The 19930-nt window shown below is 32.3% G+C and overlaps 2 protein-coding genes across 2 annotated transcripts; one reads left to right on the top strand and one right to left on the bottom strand.

Moving 5' to 3' along the window:
* The first annotated feature begins 3816 nt into the window (after positions 1 to 3816).
* Positions 3817 to 4658, top strand: LOC114395448 (chaperone protein dnaJ 11, chloroplastic-like). The gene has a single exon (XM_028357237.1). It carries the CDS (start codon positions 3987 to 3989, stop codon positions 4440 to 4442), a length of 456 nt encoding a protein of 151 aa, XP_028213038.1. The 5' UTR covers positions 3817 to 3986; the 3' UTR covers positions 4443 to 4658.
* A 5201-nt stretch (positions 4659 to 9859) lies between these two features.
* On the bottom strand, positions 9860 to 19890 carry LOC114394405 (enhancer of mRNA-decapping protein 4-like). Its single transcript, XM_028355975.1, has 12 exons — positions 19038 to 19890; positions 17768 to 17817; positions 17533 to 17689; positions 17181 to 17399; positions 15468 to 15596; positions 13618 to 15210; positions 12864 to 13223; positions 12656 to 12775; positions 12353 to 12523; positions 10918 to 11076; positions 10676 to 10801; positions 9860 to 10351 (listed from the first exon to the last, which is right to left on the bottom strand). The coding sequence occupies exons 1-12, from the start codon at positions 19701 to 19703 to the stop codon at positions 10043 to 10045; spliced, it is 4059 nt and encodes a 1352-aa protein (XP_028211776.1). The 5' UTR covers positions 19704 to 19890; the 3' UTR covers positions 9860 to 10042.
* Positions 19891 to 19930: the final 40 nt, after the last annotated feature.

Raw genomic sequence — 19930 nt, forward strand, 5'->3', positions numbered from 1 at the left:
ACCAATAATAATTTTTTATTAGTTTACAATATAAAAAATTTATACTAATAATAAGTAATTATTAAACTCTTCTTCAAAATACTGTTGTCTTTACTCTTTAAATGTTTAAGTGCATTCGTAATTCGACCACTTTTCCGAAATCATATAACTTTTTTAATAAAATCAAAATATACATTTTTTTATTAAATAATAGAAGTAGTAACTTCTTTTTTTTTTCCTCCCTTTAACAAGTATTCTGCATAGTAAATTTAATTGATTGACCGTGTAAAATTTTTACACCAACAATATATAACAATTAAACTGTTTTTTAAATTATATCTTTTCATTCTCTCAAAGAAAATTATAATTTTCATGATTTGATACAATAATAATAATTCACTATTCTCGATCACTTTCTCATAATAAGTCTTCTCACTTAATATACTCCTTATAAATAGAGATACAAATATTATAAGTTTATGACAACAGTTAATAAATGATTTTATTATTACATCACATTATTATATTTTTTTATTATTTAAGTACGTTTATACATGCGAAAACAAACCACTATTTTTCTTTTATCCGTTAGTGTATTGAATATTTTTGTTTTTGTAAGCCAGCTAGAAAAGATGATTCTCCTTACCTAATTATATATTATTTGCAAGCTTATTCATTAGTACTAGCTAGTAGTAATGTTGAGTCTGAGATATTTTCCAATCTTAAGCTTCGTATATAAATAGCAATGGCTATAAATATAGCCTCAAACATTCATAATAGTCTTAGTATTTAGATGGAAATTATATATTATTAGCACCATTGTTTTTATCTTTTCCTTTTTGTTTCAATACCTGCATTACTTTATCCACATAAACTGACGCTTATATGTTTCCAATAACAGTGAACTTTGATTCCATACCTAAAATCAGAAAACCATTCATTATTATTATTTATGTTACGTAGCTAAAAATAGCTATATGTAATTACTAATTGAGTTACAGGAATCACATGGCATGATGAGATATGGCAGTACAATCAATTACAGCAACCACAAAGTGTCGATCACTTGAAATGTATATATTTCGGATCAGAAAAAGGAATGCAATCTCTCCTTCAGTTAATTAATTGGAAACTTTTAATTCTTTTAAGGTAAAATTATATTTTTAATTCTTTTTTTTTTCTAATTTCAATTTTAGTGTCTTTTTAAATTTATTCATCAATTTAATCCTTTAATTATGTTCAATATTAAAGATGTGATTCTTAATTTCAGATTTAAACATTGACAGTTAAAAATGAATATTGATTGTCACGTGTCACGTTCTGATTAAACGTTGACAACAACAATACATTTTCATTGTCGAATCAAGTGACACGTTCCTTTGCAACAGTCAAAATTTGGACTTAGGGATCACATTTACGGGATTTAACATAATTGGAGAACTAAATTTGTAAATAAATTTTAAAAAAAATACTAAAATCGAAATTGGAGATAACTAGGAGACCAAAAATACAATTTTACCTCCTCTTACAAACAAAATTATATTTTAGTTACTTAAAAAGTAAGTCTTTTATTATTCGGTTCCATAAAAATTAATTTGTATAAATGTTATTCCTTTTAAATTGAAAAATAATAATATACTAGTTTCTTTATACTTTTTTAACATTTCAATATTTAGTTATTATACTCTATTTACATATTGACATACTGTGCATTTTGAAATATAATGTTTGAATATAAGGTCCTGATATTCGAATTTAGAATTGCTATTAAAATATGTTTTAATCAATCTTATTCAATATTATTTTTTTGGTAATCAATCATATTCAATACTACTAAGATAAAGTTAGTTTTAGAGCAGCATTATTTTTTTGAGAAATTTTTTTAATTAGTGTGAAATGCATTTACTTTGTGAAACTTATTTTTTAGAAAATTAAAATTTTATTTTGAAAATTAATGGTAACATATAATGTTTTTAAACTGAATTTGTTGTTGATACGTCTAATGAAGTTTTGTTCGTGACATAGATGTGTTGGATTCTATTTCAATTCTATGACTAAAACCAATTATAAGTAAATTAACTAATCAATTTTGTTGACTTTTTTGTATCAACTTGTTTATATATTTTCAAAAAATATTCATTTCACCTTCAAAATATACATTTTCAAAATAAATTGTATGTATATATATCTTGACTTTTTTCACATAATTAATGAATAGTGAACAAAGATAATGTATTATGATAATTTAAAATATTAGTTATACCTAAAGCAGACTATTAAAGAAAGCATTCGTATAATCATTATGGAAGTCATCGATCATTGAAAAATAAGTCAAATGGATATTTAAAACTTAAACCATCAAGATGTCAAAAACAGGAGGACTAAAACCAAAAGCAGCTAGTGACAACAATAAAATATTCTTTTTTATTTTTTTATGCATAACAACCTAAAAAGTACAAGTAAATTATTCAAATGGTTTGCAATAATATTAATCTATATGTATAGTTTAGTTTACTTTAGATTGTAATGGGAAACAAAAATTGACAACCCAGAAGAATTTGTCTATCATTTAACAAAAAGGAAGGTATGCAAAGTGCGTGCCAATTAACAAAAGAAAAGTATTATGAATCCCTAAGAAACACAATTCAAGAGGAATACAAAGGATGATGAGAGGGAGAGCACCACTTTCAAAGATCATTATTCAACCAATCCAACTCCAATTGTCCACTGCCTTCACTTTCTTGGCGTTCTTCCTTCAAATCATGCATGAAGACAAGCCCTTCAAAAAATCTAAATATCTATCTAACAACCATGCATGTCTCTTTAAAACCAATTGTTTAATTTAAAGCTTTTTTCTTTTAATAAGTTAAAAACTTCAAAATATTTTTGTTTATTTATATATAAAATAATTATTACTTTACATTAAAATTCTTAAATATTTAAAAAAATATTATTGAAAATTGTACAAATCATTTTTTTATTCCATACCGAATAATCAAGACACAAATAAATAAAAAACAGACAAAAGTCAAATAAATGTTTATTGTATAATTTTCTAATCATAATTGAGCTTTCATCTCTATAATTAATGTTACTTTTGTATACAAACCCTTTATTACCACCCAAACTATTGAAATAAAACTTTAATTTTAATTAAAGATCAACATAAGAGCATCTTTAGTAGGTTTCTTAAAGAATTTTTTAAGTGAAAAAATTATTTCTTATAATTTTTTTATTTGAGTAAATCTATGTGACATAGATAGTTTTATTAAAATCAAAATTTATATTTTATTAACAATACTATAATTAAGTGAAAATTAAAAAATATATATATAAAAGTGTGAGTTTCTTAAAAAAATTTAGAATTTTTTAACATTAGAATAAAATATCTTATCAAACATGATATTGTGGGATTACAAAAAATAATATAGAAACCACGAATAATAATTTAAAAGATTTCCATTAAAGATGTTCCAAAACATCTTAAAATAAACTCCATCTAAATTACCTTCATCAAAAAGTAAAAAATTAAAACAAAATTATTAAAAATATTATTACATAAAAATTTACTTATTACATTAATATTTTTTTTACTCTCCACTCATTGATCTAGATACATTAAGATTGAACAATAAACAATTGATGATATTTTATCATAAAAATATTAAAAAACTTACAACAAAGTATATGTGGACGCGTATTGTTGTAACATCCACAAATTTGGGCTTCTAGAAGCCATTTTAAAACGCACCGCATCAGCCACGTCAGCATTTGTCATTTTTTTTCACACTTTCTTACTTTAACAGACCCCATACAGTTACGCACCCATACCTTGTGGCGTGTGAAATGACGCTTGTACCGCTAAATCTCTCTCTTTCTTTGACCTCTATATAAACCCCCTCACACCACTTTCCTCAGCACCCAAACACGGTTCTAACATATCTCATTCCAATTTCGCCCCTCGCCGGAAAAAGAAAACCTCACCGCAACGTTCGATTCAGTTTCCGATGGCGCCAGCGCTGAACCTCGCCGCCGGAGGAATTCCGCTGAGTTTCTCTTCCTCCGTCGACCGCTCCGCCAGCTTTCCACGGCGGTCCTCGGTCCGCGCCGTCGCGGCTGAGGCGGTGGATACGCAGCGGTCGGCGGCGAGCCTTTACGAGGTGCTGCGAGTCGAGCGAGACGCATCGCCGACGGAGATCAAGTCGGCGTACCGGAGCCTCGCGAAGCTCTACCATCCCGATGCGGCGGTGCAGAGGTCACCGGAGACTGACGGCGACGGAGACTTCATTCAGCTCCGAAACGCGTACGAGACGCTGTCGGATCCGTCGGCGAGGGCGATGTACGATAGGACGCTGGCGGCGGCGCACGGCGGAAGACACCGCCGGTTTTCTAATTCGCTTAGTCGGAACCACTCGTCGGCGTTTTACACGACGCGAAGGTGGGAAACGGACCAATGCTGGTAGAGGAATTAACAAAGAAAAATGTGGATTTGTTAACAAGAAAGAGGAATCGCCGAATCGGTGAAAACGATGTCAAAAAGAGTGATGAGAATCGGAAATTACTAACTTAGATGGATAGAGCAAACAAAGAGAGAGAGAGAGAGAGAGGATGAAGAAGCAAATTTTGCTTCTCTTTTTGTGAGAATGTAAATGATTTTGTTTTTTTTTTTGGTGTGGCTATTTGTTTGATTTTTCTTTTTTTCGGCAATTTCACGAAAGACAATAAATAAGATGGGAATAATAATAACGAATAATGAGCTAATAAGTTAAAAAGAGATTTCAACCGTGAAAGTGACTATGCAAAAACAGTATAGATGCCAACATTTTCACGTTAGGAAAATGCACTTACAATGTGACTCACGAATCACAGCCGTTTGTGTTTGGATTGCAGTTAAAAAGTGTCAAACAGACAAACACGCATTCAAATGTACCAATATTTGTCTCCTTGAGATGAAACGTTAAACCTAATTTGTATCCAAACACACCTTATGTAATTTAGCGGATAATTAATCATTTTAGTTACTTAGCCACAACACGATGACTAATTCTACCGTGAATCCATATAACAAATGATTCACTCGTGAATCACAAATATTTATCCATTGGGTTTAATTTAAATAAAATCAACAGTAAAGATTATACATGGGTGACGTTAGATCTTATTAATTATAATATTAAATGAAAATTGTATAATAAATTCAATTGTCAATTTTAACCCTAGTTTCATAAACCAACATGGAACCTTTGTATGGAGCAGATTCAAACGCGCTTGTATGCCAATTATATGTTACTGTGGGGAAGTGATGGATGCATATTTTGGTAGTAGGAAACTCCCCTTTATTTTGTATAATAACTGTATGGGTTTCCCCCGTGGGTAACCAAAGCCACCAGTGAAACCAATGAAGGGGGATATTTATGGTTTGCGATTTGGGACAAATCATACAAAGATGAGGGCCACAGGGGCTAGATATAATTGACATTTCCACAATTCGACACATCAATCAAACCCTCATCACACTCATTCCCAAGGTTGACAATGTTACCAAGTTTAAGGATTTTAAACCCGTAAGTTCGTGTAACATTTCTTATAAGTTGATCACGAAAACTCTGACGTTAGTTTGAGGATGATGATGGAGAGACTGGTAAGTCTTTTGTAATATAGTTTCATTCCTAACTGTCAGAGTGACAACATTGTTATAGTACATGAAGTTTTTCATTGAATTAATTTTTTAAAATACTTTTTAGTTACTATTCACTTGTGTATTAGTGCACCATTTGGGTAACAATAGAATCCGACCAACACAATATTACCATCATATCATACCGGGGAGAGAGACACATTATAAATAAGAGTAAATTATATATGTTTTGCTTCCATTCTAAGAAAATTACATATATTTTTTCTCTTTTTCTAAAACCTACACATATCTCAAGTTTTAAAAAATTATACATGTTTTTTTTTCTGTTTTTAAAACTTACACAAATCCTCCAAACATTGTCTAAATATTTGAGAGTGACAAGCCATGTATATTGATAATTTTGATTAAAAAAAGTTAAAATATATTTTTATTCTCATAAATATGAAAATATTTGGCATTTGACATAGCAAATAAATTTATCTATTTTTTATACTCACAAAATTTAAATTTATTACTTTTTATCCGAATGATGATGGAGAAATTGGTAAATCCTTCACAATGCAATTTCATTTCTAACCGTCACAACGACAACATTGTTATAGCACATGAAATTTTTCATTAAATTAATTTTTTAAAATACTTTTTAGCTACTACTCACTTGTGTATTAGTGGACCATTTGAGTAACAATAGAATCCCCACAACACAATATTATCATTATGTCATACCAGGGGAGAGAGACATATTTTAAATAAGAGTAAATTACACGGGCTTCCTTTGAAATTTAAGAAAATTATATATATTTTTTATTCTTTTGCAAAACCTACACATGTGTCCCCTGATTGTTTGAGAAAATTTTACATGTTTCCCTTCTGTTCTTAAAACATATACAAATCTCTTAAATATCATTTAAACATTTGACATGTACAAGTCATGCGTTGACAATTTTGATTTAAAAAGGTTAAAACATATTTTTCGTTCTCATAAGTATGAAAGTGTTTGGAATTCGTCACTACAAATAAATTTATCTATTTTTCTTTCTCGCAAAATTTAAATTTGTTACTTTTTACTCGAAACTAGGTTCGAGTAAATTTGAACCTAAATGTATGTTATTAAAGAAAGTATTAGGTTTTTCAACTTTTTCATATCACTTTTTTAGCCTTTTAAAATCAAAATTGTCAATGCACATGATTTATTACTATCAAATGCTTAGAAAATATTTAGAAATTTTTTTGTAGGTTTTAAAAACAAAAGGAAGATGTGTGTAATTTTCTTAAACCTAAGAAGAGACATGTGTATGTTGTTTAAAAGAAAAGACGACACGTGTAATTTTCTTAAACTTCAAGAAAGACATGTGTATGTTTTTTAAAATGAGGAGAAATATGTGTAATTTTTTTTTAAAACTTCAGGAGAAATATGTATGATTTATTCTTTAAATAAAAAAAGATTTAGAAGTTAAAGAAAAGTAACTAACAACATGAGAGTAACAGAAGTTTAAAAATTAATAAAGGATAAACTATCAAAAATTTATAGACACAAAACAAAAACATTTCTTTTATTAATAATGTAGAAATATATTATCATGTACCATAAAGTACAACATAAAAGCAACAAAAATAAATACATAAATAAAGTACAACATAGCATTAACTCCTCTTAAACCTCAATAGCATAGTCAATGATCAATAATCTATACAACAAATTATATCATAAAATTATAAACTTAAAAAAACTTAGAATTATAAAATTAAAGGTTTAATTGCATATTTTATTATCCAACTATTATTATTTTGCAAAATTTACCTGTCCAAGTATTTTTTTATAATTTTATAACCCAAGTTTTGTATTTTTTAATATTTTATCATCCATGCTTTATCTACGTGTTTTACTATCATATTGATAGCAAAACAGTATATTTCACAAAAATTGGTAACAAAACAAGATCGTTTTATTTGTTGAGCTAAACTTAATAGAGACTAACCGAAGCGACCACTTAATCTACAAGACTTATTTAATTTTTCCAATTAAATAACATGGTTAAACACACCGCCCTAGATGACCTAATGGTTTAACAAAATAGAGTTTCCGTATCTTAATCCCAATCCTAAAATGATACGTGTAGCAAAAAAAATAAAAAAATTTATTTAATCATATGATCCATCTAATTCAATCCATTTAAAATCCAAGTTTAATCTATTCAATTATATTAAAAAAATTCTTAAATCGACTAAAATGAATTATATAATTAAATAAATAAATAAACAACAATTCATTTTATCCTATTTTTAAATTTAATAAACTATCAATTAACATTTCATGGACGAAAATCAGTACAACATATTCTTTTTTCATGACTTTTTAAAACTAATTAAAATATTTCAATAATTATTTAAATATTAATTTTATATCCTATTTAAAACGCTATAAATTTTAAAAAATGTTTTTTTATAAAATAATTATCTTAAAAGATAATTTAAACAAATAAGTTAAACTGTAATTTTGGTTTTCTTATTTTTAAATCAAAACATTTAATTATCCTATTTTTCAGAATAAGCAATCTTTGATCATGTTAACCATTAATTGATCATCCAAAATTAAATTTTGATTTTGACGACGTATTGATATTGATGTGGTATTTATGTGACATCAAATTAAATAAAGTAAAAAATAAAGGTCTTAGTAGAAATTAAACTCATAACCTTTTGTTTAAAGGCAAAGTAATAAACCAAAAAGATATTCATTTTGTTTAATTAATTTTATAAATACTATTTTACATGTATCATGAGTAAATTTTATTTTCAATTTCTAAATTAAAATAAAATGCTTAATATTTAATTTTACATGTATTTATTTTATTGTAAAACTTTATTTTAATATAAATTAACAAATTATTATATATAATTTTTTTTAATTTCTTATAATTTTAAAAAATTACATAAACTAATATATAGATTATTTAAAAATTATTTTATGTAATTTATAAATATTATGTAAATTCAAAATAACATTTAAATAATCTAAAAATTACAAATTACAAATTTAATATTTATTATAATTAAAATAAGAATTTGTGTTATTTATATATGAAAATAAATTTACATAATTCTATAAATTCCATAAGCATATTTACATATCAATTTATATAATTTTCTTGATTTCTATAAATGGTATTAAAAAATTTATTTTTATATAATTTTTTATAATTTAAAAAAATTAACATGTAAGTTCCCTAAAAAATTAAATATTTAATTTTTATTAATTTATATAACTAGAATAAAAATAACTTACATATTAAAATAAAATTATATAATTTACATATTTTTTGGTGCAATTATATTAATTTATGTAATTAGAGTAAAAATAATGTGTATTAAAATCAATTTACATAATAATTTATATATTAATTTATGAAATTTAATAATGAATTTATTAAAATTAAATAAAAAATATGTAAACTATTCAAATTAAAAATATTTAAAATAATACAAAATAAAATTTAAAAAATTTATTTATTGAATATATTTTAAGTTATAAAGTTTTATAATTTGAAAAAAAATCCATAATTCTTGACTAATCATACATACAAAATATTATTTATAAAATTAACTAAAAATAAATATCTTAATAATTTATTACCTTATACTTGATTAAAAGGTTAAATTTTACTATTATTAAAAAAATTCATTTCAATTAACTTATGACATAAATATCATGTCAACAACTTGTACAAATGTCACGTTAATATCAATATTATTAATACGTTACATTAAAATCAACATTTCACTTTACAATGGTTACTTGTCTTGGAGAAAAAAAAAAAGAATACTAAATGTCTTAACCTAAGAATAAAAGGATCAAAATCACAAATTTAAAATTATAAGAGAACCAAAATTACAATTTAACCAAAAAAATAATTTTGTAAAAAAAAGTTGCAAGTATTTTAAAGTTGTAAAAAAAATTGTTGCAAGTATTTTAAATTAATCATATAATAAGAATAATAAGATAGTGTGTTAAAATAATTTTGTAGACATGTCCTTCCATAAAAAAACATTAATGGATAAATTGGATAAATTTTATTAATTAGATCGTAACCAGATTGATTTTTTTGATAAATTATAATTTTTAATGAAATGTGAATGAATTATTTTTAATACATCCATTATAATCCAGATATTTGATGGTCTGTTATAAACTAATTATCCCATTTTGAAATTATTGCTTCCGTATAGAATGGAGCGTTTAAATTGAGTAAAAAAACCAATTTTGTTGCTGCAGAATATTTTCAAAGATGAACTACCTGTCAACACTGACTACTCAATTTCGACCATTACAACGAAACTCACAGAGCTTTGTACAAAATTCCAATATCATATTATAAGTTCACAAGGCAAAGGATTTGCACATTTCTGGAAATGAGGGGGAAAAAATCATTTACATGTCATAAGCATGGAGTTGACGACATGCAATAAAAGACGGATACTTGAGAGATCAACTCCAGTCATTGTAGGCAAGCTACGTTGATGATTCAGTATCTGATAGACTTGCTCAAAGATGGATCGCGTGTGCATCGCAATCGTTGGGTCTGACGGGTTTATGGCAGCAGCCACATCTGTCAACCACACAATCTTTCGCGGTGTATCATTGTTAATATCACAAGCCAATTGCTGAAGAAGTGAAAGCAGTACACCTTGGCTTAAAGGAAGAGGAACCATTGACAAAAGTCCGTGTAAATTAACCTGCTTAGCAGAAATGGAGTGATTCCGTTAATACTTGGTGGTCAATAATTATTTGAATAAGATGAGAAAAATCTAAACACACACCAGTAAGAATTTCAATTAATGCTTATAAAAAGCAACATAATGTTATAAATTAAGTTAATGCTCCTTCAACTCAAGTTGAATCAGAAGCTTTGGATTGCAAATAGCTGAAACCTTATTATACACAAATTGTCTCTCCTTAACCAATTGGAGTTAACAATTAAAGAAGACCATCCCAACTGGAGACTTTACCCAAGCTGCCTACAGATTGGTTAACTGAAAGATAAAACATCTCTGGCATACCTGAGTACATAACCAAGATACAATGGATACATCACTTCTATGTAGAGCTCCAATGAAAGCCTCCTCATATTTCCGTTCAGAAATCAACCTTGCCAGCTCTTGTGTGGGATCCAGAGGCACCTCGACCTGATACGCAATGCAAAATTGCAAGAGCAATTATTACCATGTATGCTCGAAATTAAAGCTTTCTATTAACCCCTATCTACAACTAAGGCCCACAAGTGGTTAGCTTAGTTACCCACCTTTTCATGAAGTAAAGGACCATTGTTCAGCTGGACAGGCAGAGTATTTAATGTGCCTGAGTTTGTTCTTGTAGCTGCGAGTGTCACTAGCTTTCTGTGGCCCTCAAGCACTTCTCTACTCAAGGTTTGAGTAATTGATGATGCTGAATTAATGGAATCCTGCAAAATGCATCAAGAGGAACACTGCCACTGAGATACAAAGAGGGTGACAAGCTAAATAAGAGCAACACTACCATGTCCAAACGCTTTTTCTTGATAACCCATCATTTCTATTTAGCAGTGTGAACTATGCAAATAAGATTTTATGTGTGTGTGTGTGGGAGGGGGGGGGGAGGGGGGGGGGATTTGCTAATATACACACCTTTGTTTTTTAGTATGAGTGTGTTAGCAAACTATAACTAGAAAATATCTTAAAATACACCAATAGTGTAGCTTGCTAACGCACTCATACTACAAAGCAAAGGTGTGTACATTAGCAAACCCTACAAGCATTTGCTAACATACACACCCATATTTTTTTAGTATGAATGCATTAGTAAGCTACACCATTGTGCATTTTAAGATATTCTCTAATTATAGTTTGTTGACACACATTAAAAAACAATGGTGTGTACATTAGCAAAACCCTATAAATATATACCTATATATATAATAATTATAACATTATCTACACGACATAAAAGCAAATAAGAATCTGCAAGATTCCCTTAGTATGTTGGTGGTGTGATGAGCCTAGCCCACTCAGCAAGTGGCAGTCATGCACACAGATGCAAATTGTTCTTGTAGGAAGTAGCTGCCTTTCAGATAAAACAAAAGACCTACCTAAAAGCAATTGAAATAAAAAGGGGCCTACAAAACTGAACTAGAACTATACCAACTAATACCTTCTCATTCAAGACATCAATAACAAACAAAATACCATCATAAAAGCTTGATCTCTTAAAATTGGCAAGCAGTTACCTTACAAGTGGATCCAGATCCACCTGTATTAGGGAGGAGGATATATTCCCGTGTTATATATAATCACTAGATTGCCATATCAGAGGTTTAGAGAGAAATTGGTGCACAGGACACTTAAAATAAGAGTGGATGGAGATCCCCATGAAAGTAAACTGAGACTTTTAGCAATTTACAGGTTCAATAAAAAAAAATCAGGTAAAAAGGGTCAGCTCTACCCATCCACCCCTGCCCCCAGCCCAAAAAGATGCCTTGCTTTGTTGCAAAAACTTAAGGTAAAATCTTTTGAGAGGCCCAAATTAATTCATTATGCTCTTTTTTCTATGCATACCATCAGTCAGATCATCTTTTCACACAACTCATTTAATTATCCATCTCTCTCTAGTATAAAATGTCAGAGTAAGGCATTTTTGTCCAAATGAAAAAGTGAAGGTTGCTAAAAAATACCCCAAAGAAACAAATAGTCTCAGTTACTCACCCTTAATGTCATTGCCAACGAAGTGGGTGCAGATTCAAGGCGTTGCTGAACAGCAGTTGAATGTTCAACCATGCCTTTCTGAAATGTAGCATCCACTTGCTCAAACATGGCTTTACATGACATCTCAAATGCAGGAACCAATGATGTTTCAAAACTGGATTTGAGTGTCTCCTACAGGAGAAATTAATTCACAGTAATGAACAAATGTTTCCTCAGATGAAATTACAAATACCACTAACTCCCAGAATGACATAATATGAAGATACAATACACTCAAGAGTGAAAGCAAGATAAGTGACATACCTGAAGCACCTGCTTGCCAGTTGTCTGAAATTGTGCTTGGATTTGCCTAGCTACAGTAGCTTCAAGTTTTGAATTAACTGATTTATCAAGTTGGTTCACTGCCTTATCACCCACTCCTCTCTATGGCAAAAAGTACCAATTAGATCCCAGCAAGACAATTTATTAAGTTCATTCTAGTTTCTATTAGATAAAAAAAAAGTGTATAAACCTGGAAAGACTCCACAATAGAAGAAGATATTATTTTCTCCACAGCAGGAGACATAGCACGTACTACTGCTTGCCCAACTGAAGCCATTTCCTTCTTTACTGTTTTCTCCAGTATCACTGGTAGATCCTTATTCATAAAGTTACTAATCAAACCTGTAACTTGCTGGATACGGTCTCGTAACAATTTTTCACTTTTTGTATTCTCCTCCTGAATTCGAGCCCACAAAGCATCACTGTTGGACTTGACAGCTTTTTCCAGGTTTCTCCCTAGGGCAGCCTCAAGCCTTCTACCTTCTTTAGTCACTGGAACAGCAACCATCATTGTCATCTGCTTCTGCATCTCTTTTTGCATTGTCAATAACTGCCGAATAACATCATGAATTATTAATGAGTCAAACTGCCAAAATATGACAATACAATTTTTGCAATGTTACTTCAATAAACATCAGTAAACATAAACAATATAAACATCCCTTGGGTCTTAAAATAAGGAAATGAATAACTCATTTGGATGGGGATTTTCTAATCGAAACTGGACATGTACTTATAGAGAAGCTAAAAAATCTAGCCACAGAAGGACAGGGAAAAACTGTTTTCAGCATTTTCTGAGAAGAAAAGTTCTGGACTATTACTTATAAAAATAACGTTTTCAACAAAAGTCCCTTTATACACATGCTAAATTGCTAATAAATTAAAATATAATGCATGATTAGCTATGCATCATCTTGACCAACCAAAAACTCTTGAGAAATCACCTGATTGAGCGATTCTTGCATTGCCAGAAATTGAGGGAAAGCATTTTCAGCAGATGGGAGGCTAGAATTTCCAATTGGTTCATGGGATGAATCAGTTGAATTGCACGCACTTGGAGATGAGGAAGATGGGCCTGATGGTTGAGAAATTTTACCTTTCTGTCTTTTCCCTTTTGCATTAGGCACAGGAGATGGAGGCACTGCCACAGATGTAGATGAGTCAGAAACCTTTTCATGGGCATCTTTTGCTAAGTCTTGAAGTCCATCCTCACTGGCATCAGGTGGTTGAGCCAGTGAGTCTCCTACTGTTGAATCAAGTTGCCCAGGTTCCTCTGTAAGGTATGCGTCCCCAGACATCCCACAGCAATCTCGGGCCATCTCAATACCAAGATCTGAAGCCTGAGAGCAAAATAATTTTTCTTTACCATCAGCATATGGATGTTGTTGAGACCCCTGCCGACCAAATTCATCACTTTGATTAGATCTTGTCTCACCCACCACTTTCACTTCCACTTCAGCATTACCCACATCAACCACATCCTGGATCTTTGCTTCTCCCTCATTCTTCCTATCAATTATATTAGTCTCAGAGGAGGAACCAGCTTTTGTGATCTCAGATGGTGTAATTAGATGAGTTGGTTGCTTAAACATGACAGAAGGATTAAGTACACTAGAAATGTCATCCTGCTTCATTTTCTTCTCATCATTATTTGAATTGTTATTCGATGGGTCAGACAAGTTCCTATGAATGGTATCCATTTGTCTGTCTATTGAATAATCATTAACAGGATGGTCCCCAACATGATCACTCAAGTTGGATTGTGGACTCCTGATATCGGAGAGTTTCAAAGATAACCTTGGGCTCAAAGGAAGAGGTGGAGATGGAATACAAACAATATCAGCATCACTACAAGAAGGAGGTAATGTAACAGGTTTAGCTTCAGTATTAGAATTGCTGATTTCTCTAGAAATAGGTGCCTCAACATGGCCAGAGCTCAAAGGATATCTTGCCACAAGTCCACCATCGTTACTACTTGTTTGTAACATTGTTTTTGAAGCAGAACTGGCTAAAGACATTTCAGTTGTTCTACCTGCAGAAGAATCTAAAGAGTGGAATCCTTCAACAGTAATAGGATCGCGTGAAACACTGGAATCTGACTTCTCTAGTCCCATATTTTCGTAAGGCGGAGGCAAGCACTGAGCCAGATCCAAAGCATACTGCTGAATAGCCTGTGTCTGAACACAATAAACCTGAACAATATGTTCACCATGTGGCAATATATCACTGGTCCCAGTAAAACTCAGAATGGGCATTGTCACAGTAAACTCAGCTATATAATCCATGCGTGTTGATTCTGGATTAGGACCATACTCTAAATGCACAGCATATATAGCATTCCTCTGGGCATTTGCAAGTAAAAGCAGACCTGCATGAGACAATGCTGCAACTTGATTAAAGAATGCATCCTTAGAAGGTTGAGCTGAACTCTTCAACTCCAATGTCTGAGTGCATTTCCATGATTCAGTGTCACTTGGGAGCAGCCAACCTTCTTCACTTGCTGAGACCCAAAGCTTCACTTCCCGATTTTGTGGTCCCTACACAAGGTGTCAATTTTAATTCATAAACAAGTAAAACAAATATTACTAGACTAGTCACATGATAGTTCAGTGGAGAGACGTCTGATAGAAACAATGAGCCACGGACACAGACCTCTGTTAATTTTTTAAGCTTTTATACATAAATAAAATTGATTGATTATTGATTATTATCACAAAAATTGTACTACCCCGATATTGGGCAACAAAAACTCAGATAGAAGACATGATCTGCTAATGTTGATGAATACACTTACTGCGGTGATAAGGACAATATGATCCGGCTGATGAGGAGCAGTAAAAAATGTAGCAGAAAAAACCGGATTCCCATCATGTGGTCTCAAAATTGCAAGTGGATGTGCCTTGCGATCTTCCCAGATTTTTATCTGTCACATTTGAGATTAGAGACAAATATGGTTGAGACATCTATAACAAATTAAACAAATAACAACCAAGCACAACATAGACATGCACAAGGATGTTACACTCAATTGATACCATATATAAATTAATAAAGAGGACAGGAGGTAATTTTCTCAGCATTTTTTCACAAGTTTCCAAATGATCTCAATCTGTTACACAACTTAAATAAAAATGACAAGGTTTAAAGTCTGTGTAAAATAAAATAAACTTAAAATAACTATATACCACCACTTTTTCCCCAGTGTCATAAGGACAAAACTTAGATGTTGTTTTTTAAGTGCATTTGGTGCTATCCTCCTATCAAAATTGGAGCTTCACCTCAGTATTCAACGCCAACTTTAAATGCTGACCTTTGTTGTACGAGTTACCAGGGTAAAGCTCTAATGTTAATTAGAGAACATCACCAAAAACCTTTAAGGAACTGCTTTATCTAAGTATTGTCAGTTTCATATTTGTTCTTCATTCTTGTCCTCACTACTTTTTCAGTAACTGCAGCTACTATATTGTTTTTGAGCAATACTTGCATGAGCACACTGCCTATAGGCACAAATAATAAAAAAATTAAGACAATATTAAAATAACTTCAGCTTCAGCAGGTTTCACTACAGACCAATGTTATCAAATAGCAGCGATGGTGTTATGGTGTGACAAAGTTTGTACAAAACACTATGTAAGAAGCATGTTGTGGCAGCTTATGAAAGCCACTATTTGTGTGGCAGCCATGGCAGAAACAGTGACTATGGCGGAAAAACAGTACTTTTAAAAAGTATTTTTAAAAGGAAATGAGCGGTCTCCATCATTCCACTTGACAATAATTATTGAAGAGAATCAACTCTTCTATTGCACACAATCATAACTCCCTCCATTCATGTAAGAATAAATCCTGCATTGCACATTCCCCATCCCCATCTCTGGCGAGAGAGTTCATGGGAGTCTCCAAGCATCTGGTGTCCCAAACAAGGAAAAAAATTTCCTTCTCTAACTCTTCCTCTTCACTTTCCCTTTGTTTCTTTCTCATACCTTTTGTTTTCTAGTTTATTGTTTTTCATGTATGTCATCATTTTTTCTTTTATTAATTAATCATATCTTTTCATGATTATTATTTTTTATTTTTATTATAGCTGACATGCTTTGACCAGCATCTGCAATGCCATCCCCCATAGTTTTATGGCAGAATTTTTGGCTTGCCATCATCAGCAATTAATCATAATGCTACAGACTTTATTATTATTGTATTGTAATACATCTATGCTTTTGACTGGTTGTGTCTGTACTCTGTAGGCATTGTGTTCATACAAGAATTGATCATTGTTCTCTCTCTTCATTCCTATCCGAAATGCACCCACATATTTGTGTGCTTGGTTTTATAGTAAAAATACCAATGCAAGCTAAAAGAAAACCATAGATATTAACGAGACATACATACCACTGCATTATTTATCCTGATCAGAAAAATGCTTTAATAAGCATTGTCATCAAACCAAAGAAATGAATTTAAACTGGAGAAAACAAAAAGTAGCAGTTAGTTAGAACAAAAATAAACAAACCGTGCCATCCTGTGACGCAGATACCAATCGATTCGTCATCCATTGGCACATCGACAAATCAGTCACCTCCCCATCATGTGTGCCTACCAGCTGAACCCCATCAATGAGCTTGTCCACAGGACATCTCAGAGGATCATCTGCCACAAAGGCTTCACCATTTCCAACTTTTGTGGTATCAATCCTTAAAACATGTTTTCCCATACCAACTGTCAAAATCTCCTGTAAGAAAAGGTTGAATTAATATAATATATATATATATATATACACACACATATACAAGGAAGAAAGGTAAACCATTGCTTCAGGTTTTTGGAAATGAGAACAATGAAATGGGAGAATATGAGGCAATTACTTGTTTGTGGCAGTGCCAACAAATTTGGGGATGTTCAACTTTCTCCTCCCCCACTATTTGAAGAGAAATAACAATATTGGCAGTAATTTGAGGCTTATCTTCATCATCTGGACCTTCAGAGATCTTCCACACATAGACACGGCCATCTGTGCCAACACTGTACAGAAAGCATGTTCCCATAATTCATTGACAAAAGAAACTACACCATTTAAAATTTTGAGGCCAGAAAAAGTACCTAGCCAAGAGATGAACATCTTCAGCAAAGAACGCCAAGTCTGTGACCCTCTGACATAGGAAAAAAAAGATTAGTCAAAGGATAAATGGGTTATCCTTTAAATATTTTTGCCACTAAAAACACATACATAGCAGTATAAGTTTGAAATAGGGAAACAACTCATGTGTTGAAAGGCAACAAGCCAGCAAACAACCTTTGAATATGTATAACAACTCTACTATAATGAACAAAAGAAAATGCTTCCCTTTCACCTAGAATTATAGCAGCACTTCAAAGTAAATTTCACAATGAACCAAAGCAATGCTAGTGGGGAAATCCAACATGGAGTTGTTCCCATGCCTATTGTTGCTATCTGCTATTTTTTCGTCCAATGAACTTGAGTTGAGCCTCAAGAAAGTAATAAAATCCCCATCAATATGCATGTTTGAATCAGGATTATTATTCAAATTTCAGATCGCCCCACTTCCTTAAAAGTTATGGAGACATAAATAAACTCAAATATTAAAAAAGATAGTATGAAACTTAGCAATTAAACCCATAGAGAATATCATAATCTTTTATATCAGGATATTAAAATCTAGCCCTTCTCAAAGTACATGATAGACAACACTCTCAAGGAACATGGAAACAAAAATGTTTTGATTTACAATAAAACATAATGGAATCATTTAATCCACGTAAAACCAACCGCCCAGTGGGAAAAGCCTTTGATGCTATCATATCTTATCTTATTAACAAGTGATAATTAACCATTTCTTAAAGTTATCTCCAAGGTTTTAAACTGCACTCACAGTACTGGTTTCCTCATGTTCCTTGATCTTGCGGGAAAATGCAGACTTGCAGGAAAATGCAGACAAATGTGTCTAATGCCGAAACAATTGGGGTCACAGACACCCCAAAAAGCTCGATCTGGAGGTGAAAAAAAGTGGTCTTCCTCGTGTTCCTTGACATTGTGGAAATTGCAAACAAATGCACCCGATGCAGTCACAATTGCGGTCGCAGACACCCCAAAAACATTGTTTATCCCATTTTTTCTTCTTTTTTTTTTTTTGCTCACTTCTCTTATTACCTAAAGCATTGCCCCCCCCCCCCCCCCCCCCACACACACACACACACACAGATATATATATATATATATATATATATATATATATATATATATATATATATATATATATATTCTTAGTAGCAAAACAAGAAAGCACCGAGACAACAACAACAAGATAGAACACCTAATACACTAAAAACAAACTAAGAAAGCAACGCAAACCTGAGTGTGGCCTCTGAGCAAGGACCTGACAGCAGTGTGAATATTAAGCACCCTAATGTTCCCCTGTTTCAAGCCATAGCATATATACGACTTGTTCACCGCAATCTGCCTTCCCAGAACCGGGTTAGGATCCGACCCGTATTTGGTAATCGGAGCCACCTCGAGCTGGGGCTGGACCTCGCCGGGCAGCCTGACGTCAACGTCGTAAGCCACGTGCTCCCCGACCAACCGCCTGCCCTTGGGGACCTTACTGCTGGGGAGTCGCGTGAGTGCCGCGGCTGCGGCGGAGGCGGCGGCGAGGATGGCGGAGGAGGAGGGGGAGGAGGAGGAGGAGGCGGGGACGAATTCGGGCGGAGGGGGTTGCGGCGGGGTGGGGGAGGGGTTGCCGAGGAGAGCCATGAGGCGGGCTCCGGCGTTGGGGTTGGAAGGGGGAGGGATGGGTTGGGTGGGGAAGGAGATGGAGCGGTGCTGGTGCTGGTGCTGGAGAGGGAGGTCGAAGTTGGGGAAGTGGAAGGGCACGGGGGAGAAGGGCGGAGGGAAGGAGGAGGAAGGGTTAGGGTTAGGGTTAGGGTTAGGGTTAGAGGAAGAGGGCGGTTGGGGGTTGAAGAAGGAGTGCATGTCGAAGGGAATGGGGGGTGGAGAGTTGTGGTTGTTGGGGGAAGCCATCGTCAATCAGATAGAATTGAGCGCCAATTCTCAACAATTCAATCTGATTGTGGGATTTGAGAAGAAAAGAGATCTGAAGGATGGAACACAGAGACTGGGATGGAAGTGGAAGAGGCGCAACTTGCAAGCCAAACTGCAACAATTTCTCATACTATTTTCAAAATTACAAAAGAGAGATATTAGATAATAAGTGAAGCATATAAAAATTTATAAATTTTAATAAATAT

This window comes from Glycine soja, chromosome 18, assembly GCF_004193775.1.
Source record: "Glycine soja cultivar W05 chromosome 18, ASM419377v2, whole genome shotgun sequence".
In the NCBI taxonomy this organism is placed as follows: Eukaryota; Viridiplantae; Streptophyta; class Magnoliopsida; order Fabales; family Fabaceae; genus Glycine; species Glycine soja.